The sequence below is a fragment of the Bubalus bubalis genome, chromosome 10, assembly GCF_019923935.1.
Source record: "Bubalus bubalis isolate 160015118507 breed Murrah chromosome 10, NDDB_SH_1, whole genome shotgun sequence".
Lineage (NCBI taxonomy): Eukaryota > Metazoa > Chordata > Mammalia > Artiodactyla > Bovidae > Bubalus > Bubalus bubalis.
In genome coordinates, this window is record NC_059166.1 from 36,822,069 (window position 1) to 36,843,592 (window position 21,524).

Sequence of the window (21,524 nt, forward strand, 5' to 3'; positions counted from 1 at the left end):
TTTTGAACATGGTATTTTCAGACCTATCTGGGTTCAAACTTCAGAAGATTATTGAAAAACCTAGAATGAAACCTTTGAGAGAATTCTTTTCAGAATTAGATAAGATATGAAGTTAAAGTAGATTTGACTGTATAGTAGTTTTAAAGAGTTGCTAGCTTTAGAGTTGTATATTTGAAAATTAACAGACTAGATAGGTAAGGGGACAAATGTGTTTCTGTTATAAAATAACACATTCTTAAGATGACTTCTGTATTTGTAAGTTTTTAGACAAAAGGCATGTGTCTTGCTGAACCAAACCTGATTCTAAAGACACTTACAGGAGTGCTACCATAGACTAGAGACTGGATATTTACAGAAGCTCCAATCGCTTGATGTGCACAAACATCAGAGAGAAACTAAGGAAAATAACCTTTGCTCTAAGCAATGGGGCATTAGTTGAGTAAACAAGGTACCTTGCAGTTACAGGGTCCAAAACAAGGGTCCTCATTTGTGCTCCCTGCAGCACTGCAGTTACAGGGCGTGCAGTGTGGGTAGCCAGTGTAACCTCTGGCACAGCGATCACAGCTCACCCCTCTGAAGCCAGGCTTACAATGACAGGAACCAGGTGCCAGACCTAATAAAAGATGAAACACATATCAGTATCTTCAAATTAACTCATAAACCTTCTGAGACTATCACAAGATGGAAAAGTGGTTTGGGGTAAAAATACACTACTTTAAAATAAAAACCTAATAACAATCATCTAAGTAAAACAAAGAAAAAGACTAAGGGTATTCAAACTAAATGTCCATCAACAAAGGAATGGAAAAAAAAAAAAAAAGAAGGTATGGCATATATATACAATGGAATAATACTCAGCCATAACAAAGAATGAAATAATGCCATTTGCGGCGACATGGATGGACGGATCTAGAGATTATCATACTAAGTAAAGTAATAAGTCAGCAAGAGACAGGTACCATATGGTATCACTTACATGTAGCTTCTAAAATATGACACAAATGAACTTAGCTACCAAGCAGAAACAGACTCACAGACATAGAGAAAGGATCTGTGATTGCCAAAGACAAGAGGATTGTGCGAAGGATGAATTGGGAGTTTGGAAATAGCAGATGCAAACTATTTATATAGAGAATGGATAAACAACAAGGTCCTATTGTACAGCACAGAGAGCTATATTCAATGGGATGTAGAAAAACTGAAGCCAAACTTTTAGGCTTAAATACTTCCATTATTAAAAAATGTAAACAAATGAAAACTTAATTCATGTAATTATAAAAAATGTAAAACAAAATGAATACCATAGGAAGCAAGGGATACTTGAAACATAAACAAAAAGAAATGAAAAAGAAGCAAATAAAAAGGAAACTTAGCAAGGCTAATTAAGGATATCAAAGGAAAACAGATGATGAAAGAATTCCCACAAAATATTTCAGTACTGGTTAATTTTTACAGTATTCTCAATGTTTGAAACTCGTATTTAACATATAAAAAAACAGACAGGAATGTAATTCAGTTTATGAAGCTCATGAATACATGACATCAAAATCTAACAGAGATAACCCAAAATAAACATGGCTGACTCTTTTGCAACCCCATGAACTATAGCTCCTCTATCCATTGACTTTCCCAGGAGTTAATGCAACTGATGACTTGAAGTTGAAGCCGATGCTCATTTACCATTCCAGAAATCCCAGGGCCCTCTACTAAATCAATTCTGCCTAGTTGATAGTACATCTCTTTAAAACACAGTTTACTGAACATTTTAAGCCCAGTGTTGAGATCTACTGCTCAGGGAAAAAAAAAAAAAGTTTCAAAATATTACTGAACATTTTGATGATGAACCTGGTCATCCAAGAGCTCCGATGGAGATATACAGTGAGATTCACATTGTTTCCAAGCCTGTTAACACATCTATTCTGCAGCCCATGGATCAAGAAGTAATTCTGATTTTCAAGTTCTATTATTAATATATATCTAAGGCTACAGCTGCCTTAGATAGTGATTCCACTGATGGGTCTGGGCAAAGTCAATTGAAAACCTTCTAGAAGGAGTCACCATTCTAAATGCAATTAAGAACATTACAGGTTAATGGTGTTAGGTAAAAGGAGTCCAGAATGGCGGTGGCTAAAAGGCAAGGGAAAAGCCCACAAAATTAGAACAAAGGAAGGTCAGAGGACTGGAGTGAGGACCTCAGGTAAAACAAACAGCATTCCTGGCTAGCCCAATTTACATAGGACAGGCCCAAGGGGAGGAGAAAAAACATAAAAAGAGGAGCCAAAAATTTGGCTGGTGGGGCCTCTCTTCTCTTCGTGTCTTTTGGGTCGGCATGCCCTCACACCTCGAGGATGTATTTTCCTTAACTTTCTAAATAAAACTGAGCTGTAACATGGAACTGAACAGTGGTCCATCCGAGAGCTGTAATGCTCGTCTGTCCATCGCTTCAAATTTTTGTTTCAACGAGACAGAATAGAGGAAATTACAAACTCCCCTGACATCTATGGTGCCGTTTCTTGGATTTAACCTGGCTGAAACAACCTCGCCGTGCCACCCTCACCCCCAAACCTGCAAGGAGGCGACCAAGCACAGCAGGGGCACAACTCGGGGAAAGCTCCCGTGGTGGAAGCTGAATGAGAAGAAAACCCAGCGCAGGGGAAGTGACAAGAAGCCTGGCATGCTGGACACCAGGACAGTGAAAAACAAACTCAGCAGAAAGCTCACACAGCTCAGTCTGATTCCAGAAGACCTCTGGTTAAGGAAGGAGGGCCTCACTCCTATGGCTGGAAGGACATATGCCTAACAAAATCTTAATTCCTTTACAATCTCTTGTTTCCTTGAACCCCACAAGAACAGGTGAGCAGCAGTGGGTACAACTGAGGGACTCTGGAGAGGCTACTCCCCAGTGTGTCCTGAAGGCTTCACTAACCTCTGCACTTTAGTAGCTGTTACTCAAGCGGGTGGGGAGGTTCTTCTGTCCTTAATTTTATTTGTGCCAAGGATCAGGCCAATGAAAACTGTGAGCACACATCAGGTATTTAGCAGGTTTTCTGGCAGGTTATGAAGGGGATTCCTTGGCATGTTTTTCCCACTGCCTTTTCCTACCATCCTCAGCTCCTCTCTCCCAGGACTTGAGCCTGGCCAAATCCCATGGTGCCTGGCTTCAGGACCTAATGAAGCTCAGGCTTTGATGTCTCATTGCAAAAAATTCAGTTAGAGACACAGGGATAGGTAAGAAGTGGATTTGTTAGGATTCAGAGAGAAGCACACTCCACAAAGGGGAATGCAGTGGCCATAGAATGTGGTGTGGCTAAAGCTGGGTGAATTCACATGCTAATAAATGGGAGGATTTATTATTATTATATTTATTATATATTATATATATAATATATATATTATATATTATATATATATAAATATATATATTATATATTATATATATAAATATATATATTATATATTTATATTTATTATTATTATTATAAATTAGGGAACCACTCACTCCTCTGTCTTTTGACAGTGCCTTGGAACTGTCCTGGCACCTCTGGGTGTGAGGTCCAGCTTGCAGATTGGGGATCAGGGTTTAGTTGAATTTGACTTGTCATCTTGGACTCCTTTGATTTTAATCAGTTTATATACGCCCTTGGGCTATGTCATTTCTTTCAAAAGTTGTGCCCTGCTCCCTTCCCTCCTGTTTCATGCTCTTTTCCTGAGCCCCGTCTGGGCCCACAATGTTGCCTCTATAATCTTCTGGAGGGACAACCAGAAAATAGCTGGCCCTTAGGAGGGAAATATTGTATAGTATCCAATCCTTCTAGATATTCAGGCCTTCATCAAATCTCCACTCCATTTTTATGGAACATCTGGTATGATCAATTTGTTCTTAAGCCATTTACTAATTACCAGGACCCTGCCCCCTTGTAGGCAACATTGCTCAACCTCACTTATTATTAAAATACTCTTAATGTCAGGAAGTAACAGTTAGAACTGGACATGGAACAACAGACTGATTCCAAATAGGAAAAGGAGTACTTCAAGGCTGTATATTGTCACCCTGCTTATTTAACTTATATGCACAGTACATCATGAGAAATGCTGGGCTGGAAGAAGCACAAGCTGGAATAAAGATTGCTGGGAGAAATGTCAATAACCTCAGATATGCAGATGACACCACCATTATGGTAGAAAGTGAAGAGGAACTAAAAAGCCTCTTGATGAAAGTGAAAGAGGAGACTGAAAAACTTGGCTTAAAGCTCAACATTCAGAAAACTAAGATCATGGCATCTGGTCCCATCACTTCATGGGAAATAGATGGGGAAAGAGTGGAAACAGTGTCAGACTTTATTTTTTGGGGCCCCCAAATCACTGCAGATGGTGACTGCAGCCATGAAATTAAAAGACACTTACTCCTTGGAAGAAACGTTATGACCAACCTAGATAGCATATTGAAAAGCAGAGACATTACTTTGCCAACAAAGGTTCGTCTAGTCAAGGCTATGGTTTTTCCAGTGGTCATGTATGGATGTGAGAGTTGGACTGTGAAGAAAGCTGAGTGCCAAAGAATTGATGCTTTTGAACTGTGGTGCTGGAGAAGACTCTTGAGAGTCCCTTAACTGCAAGGAGATCCAACCAGTCCATTCTAAAGGAGATCAGCCCTGGGATTTCTTTGGAAGGAATGATGCTAAAGCTGAATCTCCAGTACTTTGGCCACCTCACGCGAAGAGTTGACTCATTGGAAGGGACTCTGATGCTGGGAGGGATTGGGGGCAGGAGGAAAAGGGGATGACAGAGAATGAGATGGCTGGATGGCATCACCGACTCGATGGACATGAGTTTGAGTGAACTCCGGAGTTTGTGATGGACAGGGAGGCCTAGCGTGCTGCGATTCATGGGACTGCAAAGAGTCGGAGAGGACTGAGCGACTGAACTGAACTGAACTGAATGCCTCTAACAGGACCAGATAACCCATTCCTTTGTCATTACTTTTGTTATTACCTAAAGTGGATCTATGACGATGAAATGTTTACCATTGGAGACACCCTAACCTACTCTTATGGAGGACTAGGAGAGGAAATCAGTGACTTACATTCCCTTAGAGCAGTAAGAGGATAAGGCTTATGGCTGCTTCACCAGGTTCACAGCCTTAGGGCACAGGCTTGGACTGCTTTACATCATGATATCTATTCCCATCTGCGTGAACAAACTGGCAATGAGTTAAAACTACAATCCCTTAATCCTACCCAGCACTGGTCACACTGGAGACTTTGGGGACACCCAGCTCTAGTCTGGGGGTCCCAGGAGGTCGACCTGCCTTGACCTGTCTAGGGATCTGGTCCTCTAAACGTTGTCATGCTTCAACTTGCTCGGGGATCTGCCAGTCCAGGGGTCCCAGGAGGTCAACATGCCTCAACCTGCCCAGGGACCCAATTCTCTGGAGGCCAACCTGCCTCAACCTACCTGGGGATTTGTTTTCCAGGAGGCTGTCATGCCTCAGCTTGCCTGAGGATCTGCACCCTGATCCGAGGACATCCGGCTCTCAGGTTGCAACAGTACTGGGTAGAATAAGCTTCAGAAAGACTCACCCCTAAGGAAGTCCACCAATGGAGAGGGAGGCAAAGGCCCAGGAAAGGGAAAAAAGGAAAGGGATAAGGTATGCCAAGGTGCTGGCCACCCTCCAGGGAAGCCCTATGGCAAACCCCGAGTCCCTGAAGGACAAGGCACGAGGCAAATGCTTAATCTGTAGACAGGTGGGGCATTGGGCCAAAGAGTGTCCAAACCATGACAAGTCTCCTAAAATGGTTTGCTACAAATGCCATCAATTGGAACACTGGGCAGCAATGTCCCTGCGGGCAACTTTCTCTTGGGACCCAAGAGCCTCAAGGGCAAACACCAAGCCTTCCCTCACAATGGTTCAACAGGACTGAAATGGCCCACTCCAGCCAACCTGCCTGTCAAAGATAACCAGCACGGGGCTGGAGCCAAGGGTGCAACTGGATGTGGCAGGTAGGTCCAAGAACTCCTTGGTTGACACAGGGGCTACCTGCTCTGTCCTGACCTCCTACTCAGGAACCTTCTCCTCCCAAACCTGTACCATTTTGGGTGCTACAGGAAAAACAATTACTAAAAGATTCACCTGAGCACTTCTTTGTTGCTGGGATGGACAAATATTTTCCCACCAGTTTCTGGTGGTCCCTGAGAGCCCTACTCCCTTATTGGGAAGAGATATACTCACTAAACTGGGGACCACCCTTGTGATGGGAAGCTTTTCAGCCTCTAGAGCCCTAAAGCTTCTGGTTACTACTGAAGAACCCATTACACCCTCTCCAATAGAGAGGAACCAAAAACTATGGGAGGACAAAATTAACCCCCAGGTGTGGGACCAGGGGACTCCTGAACGAGCCCACCAAGCTGAACCAGTCATCATTGTCCTCCGAGATCCCACTTGGTTTCCTAACCAGAAACAATATCCCCTCAGAAGAGAAGCTCAGGAAGGACTACAACTTCTAATAAATAAATTCCTTGCCTGTGGGCTATTGGTCCCCACCAATTCGCTGTGTAACACCATAATCCTCCCTGTAAAGAAAAAGGATGGAACCTGTCGAATAGTTCAAGATCTCCAAATCATAAATGAAGCTGTAGTCCCCCTCCATCCCACAACCCAATCCCTATGTAATCTTAGGAGAAATCCCATCCAGTGCCAAGTGGTTTACAGTCTTGGATCTCAAAGATGCATTCTTTTGCATACTACTGGCTAAAGAACCCCAATATCGTTCTACCTTTGAGTGGGAGGCTCCAGGAGAAAAACACCAACAGATGACTTGGACAGTATTACCTCAGGGGTTCAGAGAGAGTGCCCACTTGTTTGGGCAGGCTCTTAGCCATGATCTCCTAGATCTGGACCTGGGACCTAACGGGAAAATGTTACAATACATAGATGACCTACTAATCTGCTTTCCAGATGAGAAAAACGCCCAACAACATGCAATTCAGGTTCTAAATTTTTTGGCAGAGAGGGGATACAAAGTCTCCCGTGCTAAGGCACAGATGGTTGAGACAAAGGTCACTTACCTGGGAGATTACACTCGGGTCCAGGAGGCTATCCTCTGATCGGGTACAAGGAATCCTTCAGTTGCCCTCCCCCCACGACTTGAAAACAATTGCGAGCTTTTCTAAGGCTAATTGGACATTGTAGAATCTGAATACCCAACTACGGTCTAATTGCTCAGTCCTTATACAAAAACTTGAAGGGATAGGATGATTCAATCCCATTGATGTGGGGGACTCCTCAAAGAAGGCAGTCAGTTCAGTTCAGTCGCTCAGTCGTGTCTGACTCTTTGCGACCCCATGAACCGCACCATGCCAGGTTTCCCCGTCCATCACCAACTCCCAGAGTCCACCCAAACCCATGTCCATTGTGTCGGGGATGCCATTCAACCATCTCATCCTCTGTCGTCCCCTTCTCCTCCTTCCCCCAATCTTTCCCCGCAGCAGGGTCTTTCAAATGAATCAGCTCTCTGCATCAGGTGGCCAAAGTATTGGAGTTTCAGCTTCAACAACAGTCCCTCCAATACCCAGGACTGATCTCCTTTAGAATGGACTGGCTGGATCTCCTTGAAGTCCAAAAGACTCCCAGGAGTCTTCTCCAACACCACAATTCAAAAGCACCAATTCTTCGGCGCTCAGCTTTCTTTAGAGTCCAACTCTCACATCCATATATGGCTACTAGAAAAACCAGAGCCTTGACTAGATGGACCTCTGTTGGCAAAGTAATGTTTCTGCTTTTTAATATGCTGTTTAGGTTGGTCATAACTTTCCTTCCAAGGACCAATTGTCTTTTTATTTCATGGCTGCAATCACCATCCGCAGTGATTTTGGAGCCCAGAAAAATAAAATCAGCCACTGTTTCCACTGTTTTCCCATCTACTTGCCATGAAGTGATGGGACCGGATGCCATGATCTTAGTTTTCTGAACGTTGAGCTTTAGCCAACTTTTTCACTCTCTTTCACTTTCATTAAAAGGCTCTTTAGTTCTTCTTGACTTTCTACCATAAGTGTTGTGTCATCTCCATATCTGAGGTTATTGATATTTCTCCCGGCAATCTTGATTCCAGCTTGTGCTTCTTCCAGCCCAATGTTTCTCATCATGTACTCTGCATAGAAGTTAAATAAGCAGGGTGACAGTACACAGCCTTGAAGTACTCCTCTTCCTATTTGGAACCAGTTTGTTGTTCCATGTGCAGTTCTAACTGTTGCTTCCTGACCTGCATACAGGTTTCTCAAGAGGCAAGTCAGGTGGTCTGGTATGCCCATCTCTTTCAGAATTTTCCACAGTTTATTGTGATCCACACAGTCAAAGGTTTGGCATAGTCAATCAAGCAGAAATAGATGTTTTTCTGGAACTCTCTTGCTCTTTCGATGATCCAGCAGATGTTGGCAATTTGATCTCTGGTTCCTCTGCCTTTTTTAAAACCAGCTTGAACATCTGGAAGTTAACAATTCACATGTTGCTGAAGCCTGGCTTGGAGAATTTTGTGCATTACTTTATTAGTGTGAGAGATGAGCGCAATTGTGAGGTAGTTTGAGCATTATTTTATATTACCTTTCTTTGGGATTGGAATGAAAACTGACCTTTTCCAGTCCTGTGGCCACTGCCAAGTTTTCCAAATTTGCTGACATATTGAGTGCAGCACTTTCACAGCATCACCTTTTAGGATTTGAAATAGCTCAACTGGAAATCCAAAACAAGCCTTAACTAAAGCATCTGCCTTGAGGTTGCCAGACCCAGAAAAAGCATTCCAACTTTATGTCCACAAAAAAGAAGGAATAGCCTTGGGGAGTGTTAACTCAAAGTATGGGACCTGAGCCCCAGACTGTAGCTTATTTTCCAAGAGGCTAGACCCAACCACCCGAGGCTGGCCTCCCTGCCTTCAAAATCTTACAGCTATTGCAATCCTGATAGAAGATGCTTTATAACTCTCTTTTGGGGGGCAAACTAACTGTTTTTACCCACCACCAAGTGAAACAACTCCTAAATGGGAGAGGCCATTCATGAATGTCTGATCAAAGAATCCTCAGATATCAAGTAGTGCTGATGGAAAATCTAGGCCTCACTATATCCCCTTGTGAGATTCTTAACTCAGCCACCTTCCTGCCTACCCCCGAGGGCTCTCTCCTCTTTCATTCTTGCCTAGAAACCTTGGACTGCTGGACAAAATGCCAAGAGGGATTGTCAGAAGATCCTCTTACCAATCCTGAGAAAATCTGGTACACTGATGGAAGCAGCTTTGTCTTGGATGGAAAAATAAGAGCTGGATATGCAGTAGTCTCCAATTTTGAGATCATAGAGGCTAAACCTTTGCCACCAGGTATTTCAGCCCAATTAGCTGAGCTCATAGCCCTGACTCAAGCTTTAGAGCTGGGAAAAGGAAAAAGAGTAGCCATTTACAGTGACTCCAAGTATGCCTTTCTGGTGCATCATGCACATGCTGCTATTTGGAAAGAAAGAGGCCACTTGACCACCCAAGAGTCTCCAATCAAATATGGTGACCAAATCCTTAGTCTCCTGGAGGCAGTTCATCTGCCAGCCGAGGTTTCAGTCTCCCACTGTAAAGGACACCAAAAAGGGAGCATGGAAGTGGCACGAGGTAACAAAGCAGCCAATCAGGAAGCTAAGCGAACAGCATTACAGAACCATGATCTAATACAGGGCTTGCCACCTTAGTTCCATGAACTAATTTTCCAGAAACTCCTTCATATACTGAAGGTGACACTCTTAAAGCTAAGAGTGAGGGCTTTCAAGAAGATCGCATGGGATGGTTCCAAAAGGAGGGACTCCTTTTTCTGCCTGGAAACTTCCAATGGAAGTTGGTTAATTCTTTACCTGCCACCACTCATTTATGGGAAAAGGCCCTCCAAAGATTACTAGAAAAGTCCTTCAAAGGAACAGGCCTCCAAATGACTATAAGGTAAGTGGTTTCCTCTTGTCCCATTTGCCAATTAATGCCCAAGGAGCTCAAAGACCCCAGCTGGCCCAGCCTGTCCAACGACGTGGGACCTACCCAGGAGAGGACTGGTAGATGGACTTCACCCAGATTCCAGTTTCTCAAGGGTATAAATACCTCTTAGTATGATAGATACATTCACAGGATGGATTGAAAGCTTTCCCACCTGGACTGAGATGGCTGAGGGGGTGGTGAAAAAAAAAAAAAAAAAAACCTGCTCCATGAATTCATTCTGAGATTTGGTCTGTCCAGGTCATTACAAAATGACAATGGGACATCATTTACTTCTAAGGTCACCCAAGGGGTCTCTAAAGCATTGGGCATTACTCATTATCTCCATTGTGCCTGGAGGCCTCAGTCTTCAGAAAAAGTAGAAAGAGCCAACCAATTCTTAAAATCAGCGATAAAAAAGATAAATCAGGAGACCTCCCTGGGATGGAAGGAGGCTTTCCCAATAGCTTTCCTCCGTACCTGTATTGCCCCTAAGGAACAGGTTGGTCTTAGTCCTTATGAGATGCTATATGGGAGACCTTTTGTTTATGTCAATGACCTCCTCCTAGATCCAGAGGCTCAGATCCTCCGGTTTTATACCATGGCCATTGGACAATTCCAAAAGGATATACACTTATGCGGTGTCAACCAGAACCCCAAAGATTCAATAGTCACCATTATATGCTCCAGGGACTCAAGACCTAATTAAAGTCTGGAAAGATGGGTCCCCAAAGGCTTAACCCCAGGCTACATGGAAGGGCCCCTACCCTGTAATATTTTCTACCCCAATAGCAGTTAAGGTACTAGGACATAACTCCTGGGTTCACTATTCATGAGTCAAGCCATGGAAGAAAATGGAAGAGGACACTCAATACACCTGTGAGCCCCTGGGAGATCTCAGGTACCCATTCAGAACTACAAATGAGTGCCATTCTAATGAACACTCCCAAAATTAAGTTTCTGGGGTTAAGATTTCTCAGGGCAGCTCTAAAGAGCCAACACAGCTTTGCAGGGGTTGCACTGCAAAACAGACAGGAGATAGATCTCCTGATCCCTGAACAAGGAGGGACTTGAGCCATCTTGAATGAGATGTTTGATTCTGGGTAAATACATCCAGCTAAGTTAAAGAAAGTCTCACAGTCCTCAAGAGAAACATTCAGACCCTACAGGATCTCAAAGAATGAACTGGAGAGTTCTTGGGGTAGCTACAATCTTTCTTTGGGGGATTCTCCTGGTGAGGAGGGATTTGGAGTTGGCTAATGCCCCTACCTTGTTATCACCATATTGATGCGGCTTATGATTGCCCCATGTATTATTAATTGTCTAACCCATTTTGTCTCTGCCCAGGTCAACAAGCTACAACACGCAGTGCCAGTTCAACAAGGATTATAAAACAATAGCAGACCATGGAAAATATCACTCACCCTTAAATGGACACCACTACAAGGACTCTGAGACTTGAGACTCGCAAGAGGGGGAGGCCCAATGCCCCTTGCCATCCCAGTTCAGCAGGAAGTAGTCAGAGAGACCTCGATGCCTCTATTCCCAAAGAATTAGGCCTCCCATCTCTTGAGCAGGTAATGTTAGGTTAGAATAGGAAAATGGAGTCCAGAGTGGCAGTGGCTAAAAGACAACTAAGGAAAAAGCCCAAAAAATTAGCACAAAGGAGGGTCCAAGCACCAGAGTGAGGAACTCAGGTAAAACAAACAGCACTCCTGGCTAGCCCCATTTACATATGGCAGGCCCAGGGGGAGGAGAAAAAACATAAAAAGAGGAGCCAAAATTGGGCTGGGGGGACTCTCTTCTCTTTGTGTCTTTTGGGTCAGCATGCCCTCACGCCTCAACGATGTATTTTCCTTTACTTTCTAAATAAAACTGAGCTGTAACTTGGAGCTATAACAGTGCTCCATTCGAGAGCTGTACACTGATCCATCTGAGGGCTGTAATGCTGGTCTGTCCATCAAATTTTTATTGCAACGAGACAGAACTGAGGAAACTACAGGCTCCCCCAACAATGGGAAGAGGTCAAAGTATCAACATTAACAGAAGTTGAGAAGAAGTTTATTCCAGCCTTTATGGATAACTATGGAGGATTCAACTTCTGTTGCAGAAAGTCACTGCAGATGTGGTGGAAACAGCAAAAGAAGTAGAGCCTGAAAATAGGACTTAATTGCCACAATATGATGAAAAATTTTAACAAATGCAAAGTTGCCTGTCCTGGATAAGGAAAGAAAGTGATTCCTTGGGATAGATTCTACTCCTGGTTAAGATGCAGTGAAGACTATTGAACTGACAACAAATATTATGTAAACTTAGTTGATAAACTTAGTTGATATTAAGAAAAGGTGGCAAGAATGCACAGAAGAACTGGACAAAAAAGATCTTCACGACCAAGATAACCACAAAGATGTGATCACTCACCTAGAGCCAGACATCCTGGAATGTGAAGTCAAGTGGGCCTTAGGAAGCATCACTATGAACAAAGCTAGTGGAGGTGATGGAATTCCAGTTGATCTCTTTCAAATCCTGAAAGATGATGCTGTGAAAGTGCTTCATTCAATATGCCAGCAAATTTGGAAAACTCAGCAGTGGCCACAGGACTGGAAAAGGTCAGTTTTCATTCCAATCCCAAAGAAAGGTAATGCCAAAGAATGCTCAAACTACTGCACAATTGCACTCATCTCACACACTAGCAAATTAATGCTCAAAATTCTCCAAGCCAGGCTTCAGTAATACGTGAACTGTGAACTTCCAGATGTTCAAGCTGGTTTTAGAAAAGGCAGAGGAACCAGATATCAAATTGCCAACATCTGCTGGATCATGGAAAAAGCAAGAGAGTTCCAGAAAAACATCTATTTCTGCTTGATTGACTATGCCAAAGCCTTTGACTGTATGGATCACAATAAACTGTGGAAAATTCTGAAAGAGATGGGAATACCAGACCACTGATCTGCCTCTTGAGAAATCTGTATGTAGTCAGGAAGTAACAGAACTGGACATGGAACAACAAATAGGAAAAGGAGTACATCGAGGCTGTATATTGTCACCCTGCTTATTTAACTTCTATGCAGAGTACATTATGAGAAACGCTGGGCTGGATGAAGAACAAGCTAGAATCAAGACTGCCAGGAGAAATATCAATAACCTCAGATATGCAGATGACACCACCCTTATGGCAGAAAGTGAAGAGGAACTAAAAGCCTCTTAATGAAAGTGAAAAAAGAGAGTGAAAAAGTTGGCTTATAGCTCAACATTAAGAAAACAAAGATCATGGCATCCGGTCCCATCACTTCATGGCAAATAGATGGGGAAACAGTGGAAACAGTGCCAGACTTTATTTTTTGGGGCTCCAAAATCACTGCAGATGCTGATTGCAGCCATGAAATAAGAAGATGCTTACTCCCTGGAAGAAAATTTATGACCAACATAGACAGCATATTAAAAAGCAGAGACATTACTTTGCCAACAAAGATCCATCTAGTCAAGGCTATGGTTTTTCCAGTAGTCATGTATGGATGTGAGAGTTGGACTATAAAGAAAGCTGAGCACTGAAGAATTGATGCTTCTGAACTGTGGTGTTGGAGAAGACTCTTGAGAGTCCCTTAGACTGCAAGGAGATCCAACCAGTCCATCCTAAAGGAAATTGGTCCTGAATGTTTATTGGCAGGACTGATGCTGAAGCTGAAACTCCAATATTTTGGCCACCTCATGCGAAGAGTTGACTCATTGGAAAAGACTCTGATGCTGGGAGGGATTGGGGGCAAGAGGAGAAGGGGACGACAGAGGATGAGATGGCTGGATGGCATCACTGACTCGATGGACGTGAGTCTGAGTGAACTCCGGGAGTTGGTGATGGACAGGGAGGCCTGGCGTGCTGCGATTCATGGGGTCGCAAAGAGTCGGACATGACTGAGCGACTGATCTGATCTGATCTGATGTGAAGAACTGATTCATTTGAAAAGACCCTGATGCTGGGAAAGATTGAGGGCAGGAGGAGAAGGGGATGACAGAGGATGAGATGGTTGGATGGCATCACTGACTCAATGGACATGAGTTTGGGTAAACTCCAGGAGCTGGTGATGGGCAGGGAGGCCTTGCGTACTGCAGTCCATGGAGTCGCGAAGAGTTGGACACGACTGAGTGACTGAACTGACTGAATTGATCTGATAAAGCAGCCACAGGGTCTGAGAAGACTGACTCCAATTTTGAAAGATGTCCTATCGTGGATAAAATGCTATCAAACAGCATTACATGCTACAGAGAAATTGTTTTTGAAAGGAAGTCAGTCAATGTAGCAAACATCATTATTTAGTTATAGTAAGAAATTGCCACAGCCATCCCAACTTTCAGCAACCACCACCCTGTAGCCATTGACCTAAAGGCAAGATCCTTCATCAGCAAAAAATTGCAACTCACTACAGGATCAGATAATGGTTAGCATTTTTTAGCAAGAAAGTCTTTTTGAATTAAGGTATTGTATTTTTAGACATAATGCTATTACACACTTAATAGATTACCATATAATGTAAACATAACTTTAATATGCACTGGATAACCAAAAATTATTGGAACTTGCTTTATTACAGTGGTCTGGAACTGAACTTGTAATATGTCTGAGTTATGTCTGCATTGTTGAACATTAATAAATTTATTTTCTTAATCATACGTAGAAGTCAAATGAAAAAGACATCTGTTCACTTCAATAAAGGCCATAGAAACACTCCCCTCAATTAATATTTATTTCTGATATTAAAATCTCCAGACCTCAAGACTAAACAGAGAAATACCTATGTGATAAAAAATGTCTATTTCAATGTTTGTTTCTGAAAGTACTACTACAAACTAAATGTCTTGTTCAGATCACTTGACTGTGCAGGCTGAAACTTGCAGACAGATATATATGATTGTGCTGTTATGAAGCAGAGAAATCCCTTGGAAGAAGAAACTATAATTATTTTCTAGAGTAGTAAGCCATTTCTTAAACCAGTGCCTTTCCTGCTGCTGCTGCTGCTAAGTTGCTTCAGTCGTGTCCGACTCTGTGTGACCCCATAGACAGCAGCCCACCAGGCTCCCCCGTCCCTGGGATTCTCCAGGCAAGAACACTGGAGTGGGTTGCCATTTCCTTCTCCAATGTATCAAAGTGAAAAGTGAAAGTGAAGTCCCTCAGTCGTGTCCGACTCTTCGCAACTCCATGGACTGCAGCCTACCAGGCTCCTCTGCCCATGGGATTTTCCAGGCAAGAGTACTGGTTGGGTTGCCATTGCCTTCTCCGAGTGTCTTTCCTGAAGTTGATTAATTCTGATTAAGTAGTCTAGAGTGTGGTTTTATTGAACAAAAGACAAATTCTAGGTACTACTCAAGGTAGGATGACATATCAGAGAATTTTACATATAAACTCAAGACTCCTGAAAGGGCAAACTAGGAAATACACATGTGTGCATACACACACACACACACACTCACACACACACATATACACAGTTAGGAAAAACACAGAAAACAAGGCCCAGATAAACACTTACCAAAAAATCAAATTGCAGAATCAAATAGATAGCAGAGAGTACTACTAACATATACAAATTACAAAATAAACATACATATTTCCTCTCTTACCTGTAGTTTCACTTTTCATGGTTTCAGTTAACCTGTGATCAACCCCAGTTGAAAAATATCAAATGGAAAATTCCAGAAATAAACAATTCATTACTTTTGCATTCTGAGTAAGTGATGAAATGTTGCATCATCCCACTCGGTCCTTCCCAGGACATAAGCCATTGCTTTTTCCAGTAGATCCCATCCCACTGATCACTTAGAAAGCCATCTTGTTTCTCAGATTGACTGTCAAGGTATTGCTGTGCTTGTGTTCAAGTAATCCTTGAAACGATGGATGTTCACTAAACTTATTGTGGTAATAATTTCATGAAGCATGAAAGTCAAATCATCATGTTGAATATTTTAAACTTACACAGTGAAAGTGAAAGTTGCTCAGTTGTGTCCAATTCTTTGCGACCCCATGGACTATACAGTCCATGGAATTCTTCAGGCCAGAATACTGGAGTGGGTAGTCTTTCCCTTCTCCAGGGGAACTTCCCAACCCAGGGATCAAACCCAGGTCTCCCATTGCAGGTGGATTCTTTACCAGCTGAGCCGCAAGGGAAGCCCAAGCTTACACAGTGCTGTATGTCAATTATATTGCAATAAAACTGGAAGAATCAAAAGAAATAAGAGCTAAAGAAATAAATAATTTGCTTATCTTAGAGTAGATAAGAATTTGAAGATTATAAACTGAAGTGAAGTGAAGTGAAGTCGCTCAGTCATGTCCGACTCTTTGCGATCCCATGGACTGTAGTCTACCAGGCTTCTCTGTCCATGGGGTTTTCCAGGCAAGAGTACTGGAGTGGATTGCCATTTCCTTCTCCAGGGAAGATTATAAAGGCACATAAGAAATTCAATAAAAAATTAATATGTATAGTGATTTTAACATAATGTCATTATTATAGCTAAAGTGAGTTTTCTGAATTTTGGTACATTACTATATAAAAAATTTTAAGTTGTGATTATATTTGGAAATGAGACTAGGGTTGAATAGGTTAAAGAGGACAGTATTTTATTCCGTTCGTACTGTTAAAATTTTAGTTGACCATGTGTTGTTTTACTAGTAACTGAAAAATCACTGTATTGTACAACTGTAACATATATAATATTGTATATCAACTATACCTCAATTTGATAAAAAAAGAATTTAGATCTGAGGGAAAAAATAATTGAAAAATATTTTATATACAAAGATCTTCATTATACATTGGTTAAAATATACAAAATTTGGAAACAATCTTAATATCTTTCAGAGTTGAGGACTGTTATTTAGGAGCTAAAACCAAATTTCAGAGAAATATGAACAGATACAGGGAAAAAGTCACCATCTAAAGTTAACACACAAATGTTAATAATAGTATTTGAGTTACCACTGCATTGAATGCCCATTTTTCTACTTTTCTACATTTTTTAAATCACTTTTTCAACAGCAGAATACTTACTGTTTAAACTCAAGGAATAAAATTAAATTACCTTAAAAATAATGTGATTTAGTTATTATCATAAAGAGATAAGGAACCATAAAATAAAAAATGATACCAATAATTCACCATTAGAGTTTTTAAATAATCATTTTTTAATCTTTTAAGATTTAAGACTCTAAGGCCTAAATACATAATCATATAGCTTTGTAAAGAAAGCAGGTAAGTTAAACTGCCAAAGAAATGTTGCCAGCCTTTTAACTCAAAAGTCTTTGGGGGAAAAGCCTATACAATAGCCATGATTTATTTTAGTCTTTGCACAGGAGAGAAGAATCCAGTCTTCTAAATATAAAGAAACAGTTCCAGATATATTCTATGAATTTTCTACTTAACCTTGGCAAGCAACTTTCCTAGAAGTAGCTTGTAAACATTTTTACATCCAGGAGTTATTTTGGCATTTGATTCCTTAATGTTTGGACTTCACCATGAATTTCAATCATCAAAGCAGGTATTAGCTTAAATTAATGTCAGCCCCTTTTCCTTCATGAACTCATTCCTACTGCCTTTTATAGTCCTTTATGCACACTTCTTGTTTTCTATATTATTTTTTAAATTTTATTTTATTTTAAACTTTACAATATTGTATTAGTTTTGCCAAATATCGAAATGGATCCGCCACAGGTATACATACATCTCAGTCTGTGATCTCATCTATTCGCTCTTTGTTTGTAGTACACACATCCCTCAAGGAGCACTGTCATTTCACCCCAGAAACCATACCAGCTACAAAGTAATCTAATAAATAACAAAACATCAAAAGGTGCATACACTACAGATCTATAATTGACTAGAAGGTGTATGTATATATATACACATAGATATGTAAATATATATGCATATACATGTATAATTAATGTAAAACAATTCAACTCTTCTTGCTTTTAAAGTATAATTAAACATAAACATAATTATTGAGATGTAAGAGTTGGATATGACTGAGCAACTAACGGTTTTTCACTTTTAATCAGAACAATGGCCCTCTACCAAATTCTTACCTCTTCGAGCATGTTTTTCATCCTTGACACAGACTTCATTTAAGGAACCAACTGGATCACAATGGCATGGCTGGCATGGTCTTGGATAATTTGGAGATACCTAACAAAAATATTAAATTGCTTTAAGTCAACTGTAATAAAAACACTAATACTTTTTGATCCAGTAAGCCTTAGAGATCATTTTAATGATATATAGTGAGACATTATATTGATAAAATTATAATATAAGAAAATTCTTTATTTTCACAATTTAATGATATGCAATAAGAAACTATATTGAGAAAATAATAACATAAGAAAATGTCTTTACTATATTTTCAAAATTGCTAGAATCCATTTCTTCTAAGTGGACATACAGAAGAGAATAATATAATAAACTCCTATGTAACTGTTACCTAGATTCAATGATTACCAGGACTTTACCATATAACTTTCATCATGCTTTATTCTTTGCTAAAGCTTTTAAAGAAAATCCCAAATAGTTTTTTAATCTCTACATATTTTAAAATGTACCTCTTTCTTTTATAATCACAATTATCATCATAGAACAAATATCAATGTTTGCTTATATAGAAAATGTAAGAGAAATACACATTCTATGATAAAATCTTCCTGTTTTGTTTTATTACAATGTAGTTCAAAATTAGTAATTTTCCCCCAAATTTTTAATTTTCAAAACCTTTTTCACATTGATCACAATATAACTAACTAAATTTGGTGCTTGAGAAAAGGTAATCTTAAATATTGATGTTAAAATTTTGATTTTCTCAGGAGTGAGCATAATCTGGTGTGAGGAATGTAGATTCTATAATTAGGAAGCCTTGAGCTCACATTCCATTGTGGCCACTTACTGGCTATGCAGTCTCCTGCACCTTACTTTCTGGTAATATGAGATTAATAATAGCAATCATAATGATGTTATTAAATTAAAATTAAGAGAAATAACAGAAACTATCTCATAAGATTTCTCACATATATCAAATACTCAATACAACAAGTAGCTTTTAACATTAGAATATTTTAATTAAATAAACCTAGATTGTGTCAATGTACCATACATAAAACATTTATTTTCTAGATGCAATAGGATAAGAATAAAAAAGCAACTAAATTTCTTTGCCTAGGAAATACTAAAATACTGCTGAATATACATATAATTATGTATATAAGCTATTTCCTATAAAATATTGCTTTTTTTTTTGATGTGGACCATTTTTAAAGTCTTTAAAATTTGTTATAGTATTACTTCTGTTTCATGTTTTGGGTTTTTGGCCAGAAGCCATGTGGAATCCTAGCTCCCTGATCAGGGATTGAACTTGCAACCCCTTACAACCTTGAACTTGCAACCTTGCTGCAGGGCAGGCAGCAAAGTCTTAACCACTGATCCACCAGGGAAGTCCCCAAATATAGTTTACATATATATATGTCTAGATTTAATTTATAATGAAAACTTGATTGTTAATAAGTATCATAAGCAGAAAAATATTTACATGTCTGATAGAATTCAATCTTCTAAGTCCATAGATCAGTTTCAAAATCATTATTTAATACCCATTCATTTACTTTCTATTGTGAAGGAAGGATCGTGCAAAGCCCAGATAGGTAAGGCCTGCTTTCTGTGTTAAAGAAGCTTACCCGAAAAGCAGACTTGAAAGATATTGATTAAATAGAACGTGCCAAGTGATAAAACAGACACAGAGAAGAGAGTTCTGGAGCAAAAGAGGAAGTAGTAAGAACACAATGAAGACAAGCAACGCTTCACAGAAAAAGTGACTTTTAGACTAGAGCTTGACGTGTGTAGCAATTTGAGGGCAAAATTGGGAGAAAGACTTTCTAACCAAGAGAAAACCGCAACACCAAAAAAACCCAAAACAAAAAAACACCTCTTTGGGGATATATAGCGATAAATTTCTTTAGGATAAATTCTTAGCTTTTATGAATATGATTTATGATTCCAATGATGAGCTTGAGTAAATCAAAACCTCTTAATTTATTATCCTTCCTTACAGTAATTGGGAAAATCTGTTTGAATCAGATTGCTGATCAGGAGAACTACCAGCGAACCCTCCTACACTGTTGGTGGGAATGTAAATTGGTACAGCCACTATGGAGAACAGTATGGAGGTTCCTTAAAAAACTAAAATTAGAGCTACCAGATGATCCTGAAATCCCACTCCTGGGCATACATCCAGAGAAAAACATGATCCGAAAGGATACATGCATCCCTTATTGCAGGATAGCTAACAAGAGCCAAGACATGGAAGCAACCTAAATTTCCATCAACAGAGGAACGGATGAAGAAAATTTGGTACATATATACAATGGAATATTACTCAATCATTAAAAATATTGAAACAATGCCATTTGCAGCAACATGGACGGACCTAAAGAGTGTCATACTGAAGTAAGTCTGACAGAAGAATAAGAAACATTGTATGACATCCCTTATATGTGGAATCTAAAAAGAAATGATACAAAGGAAACCTTCTAACATAAGATATTCTATAAATATATCTACTTTATACTTTATTTTTAATTTTACTAAAATAAGATTATTAATTAATTCTCAAAGTAAACATGGCCTCAAGCATATATATATACATATGTGTTTTAATTGTTAAATATATGTACTTAGTAGATATACCTAAAATTAGATTTTAGGGCAATAATTTTTAATAATGCAGATATATGTTTTTAAGATATAAAATTTACAGTGTACAAAAATTTTATTTCTATATCTTCATAAAAACATAAGGAATTTTCACCCAAATACTAAACACTTGAAATAGTTGAATTTTTAGCACAAAATATAGTATACATATTTTTATGTGCTAAAATATCAAATTCTAGATTCAGATTCACTTAATAAGTTGTATTAAAAACTTGATCACGCTTCCAGTTTTAATAATGGCAGAGTGTCTTTAATAGGTCCAACACATCTTACAATGACAATGATGAATTCTGGACAAGTATAAAAAATGAAATATTTGAGGGCTTGGAAGAATAATCAAAAGCATGCATAAATTAGAAGGATTTGAGATTTGAAAGAAAAAACACACTAGATAAGATTCATGTTCTTATAAGGGTAACAACAAAATCTACATATCAATACCCCTCCATTCTTAACTGATTCCTTGCTGCTGCTGCTGCTGCTGCTGCTGCTGCTGTGTCCGACTCTGTGCGACCCCACAGACGGCAGCCCACCAGGCTCCCCTGTCCCTGGGATTCTCCAGGCAAGAATACTGGAGTGGGTTGCCATTTCCTTCTCCAATGCATGAAAGTGAAAAGTCAAAGTGAAGTCGCTCAGTCGTGTCTGACTCTTAGTGACCCCATGGACTGCAGCCTACCAGGCTCCTCTGTCCATGGGATTTTCCAGGCAAGAGTACTGGAGTGGGGTGCCATTGCCTTAATTGTACATTAATTCTGGGGACTCCAAGGGGTCCACTGGAAGCAACAGCAGGAAA

General features: G+C 40.0%; 1 protein-coding gene across 3 annotated transcripts in view; it reads right to left on the minus strand.

The window, feature by feature from the left end:
* LAMA2 (laminin subunit alpha 2) overlaps window positions 1-21,524 on the minus strand; it is a 708,999-nt gene that overhangs the window by 404,586 nt on the left and 282,889 nt on the right. For all 3 annotated transcript variants that reach the window (XM_025294565.3, XM_025294564.3, XM_044924246.2), the window contains 2 exons: window positions 18,061-18,160; window positions 453-613 (listed from right to left, as the gene is read on the minus strand). In XM_025294565.3, coding sequence (XP_025150350.3) covers window positions 453-613; window positions 18,061-18,160 — 261 coding nt within the window. The remainder of the gene's footprint in view (window positions 1-452; window positions 614-18,060; window positions 18,161-21,524) is intronic.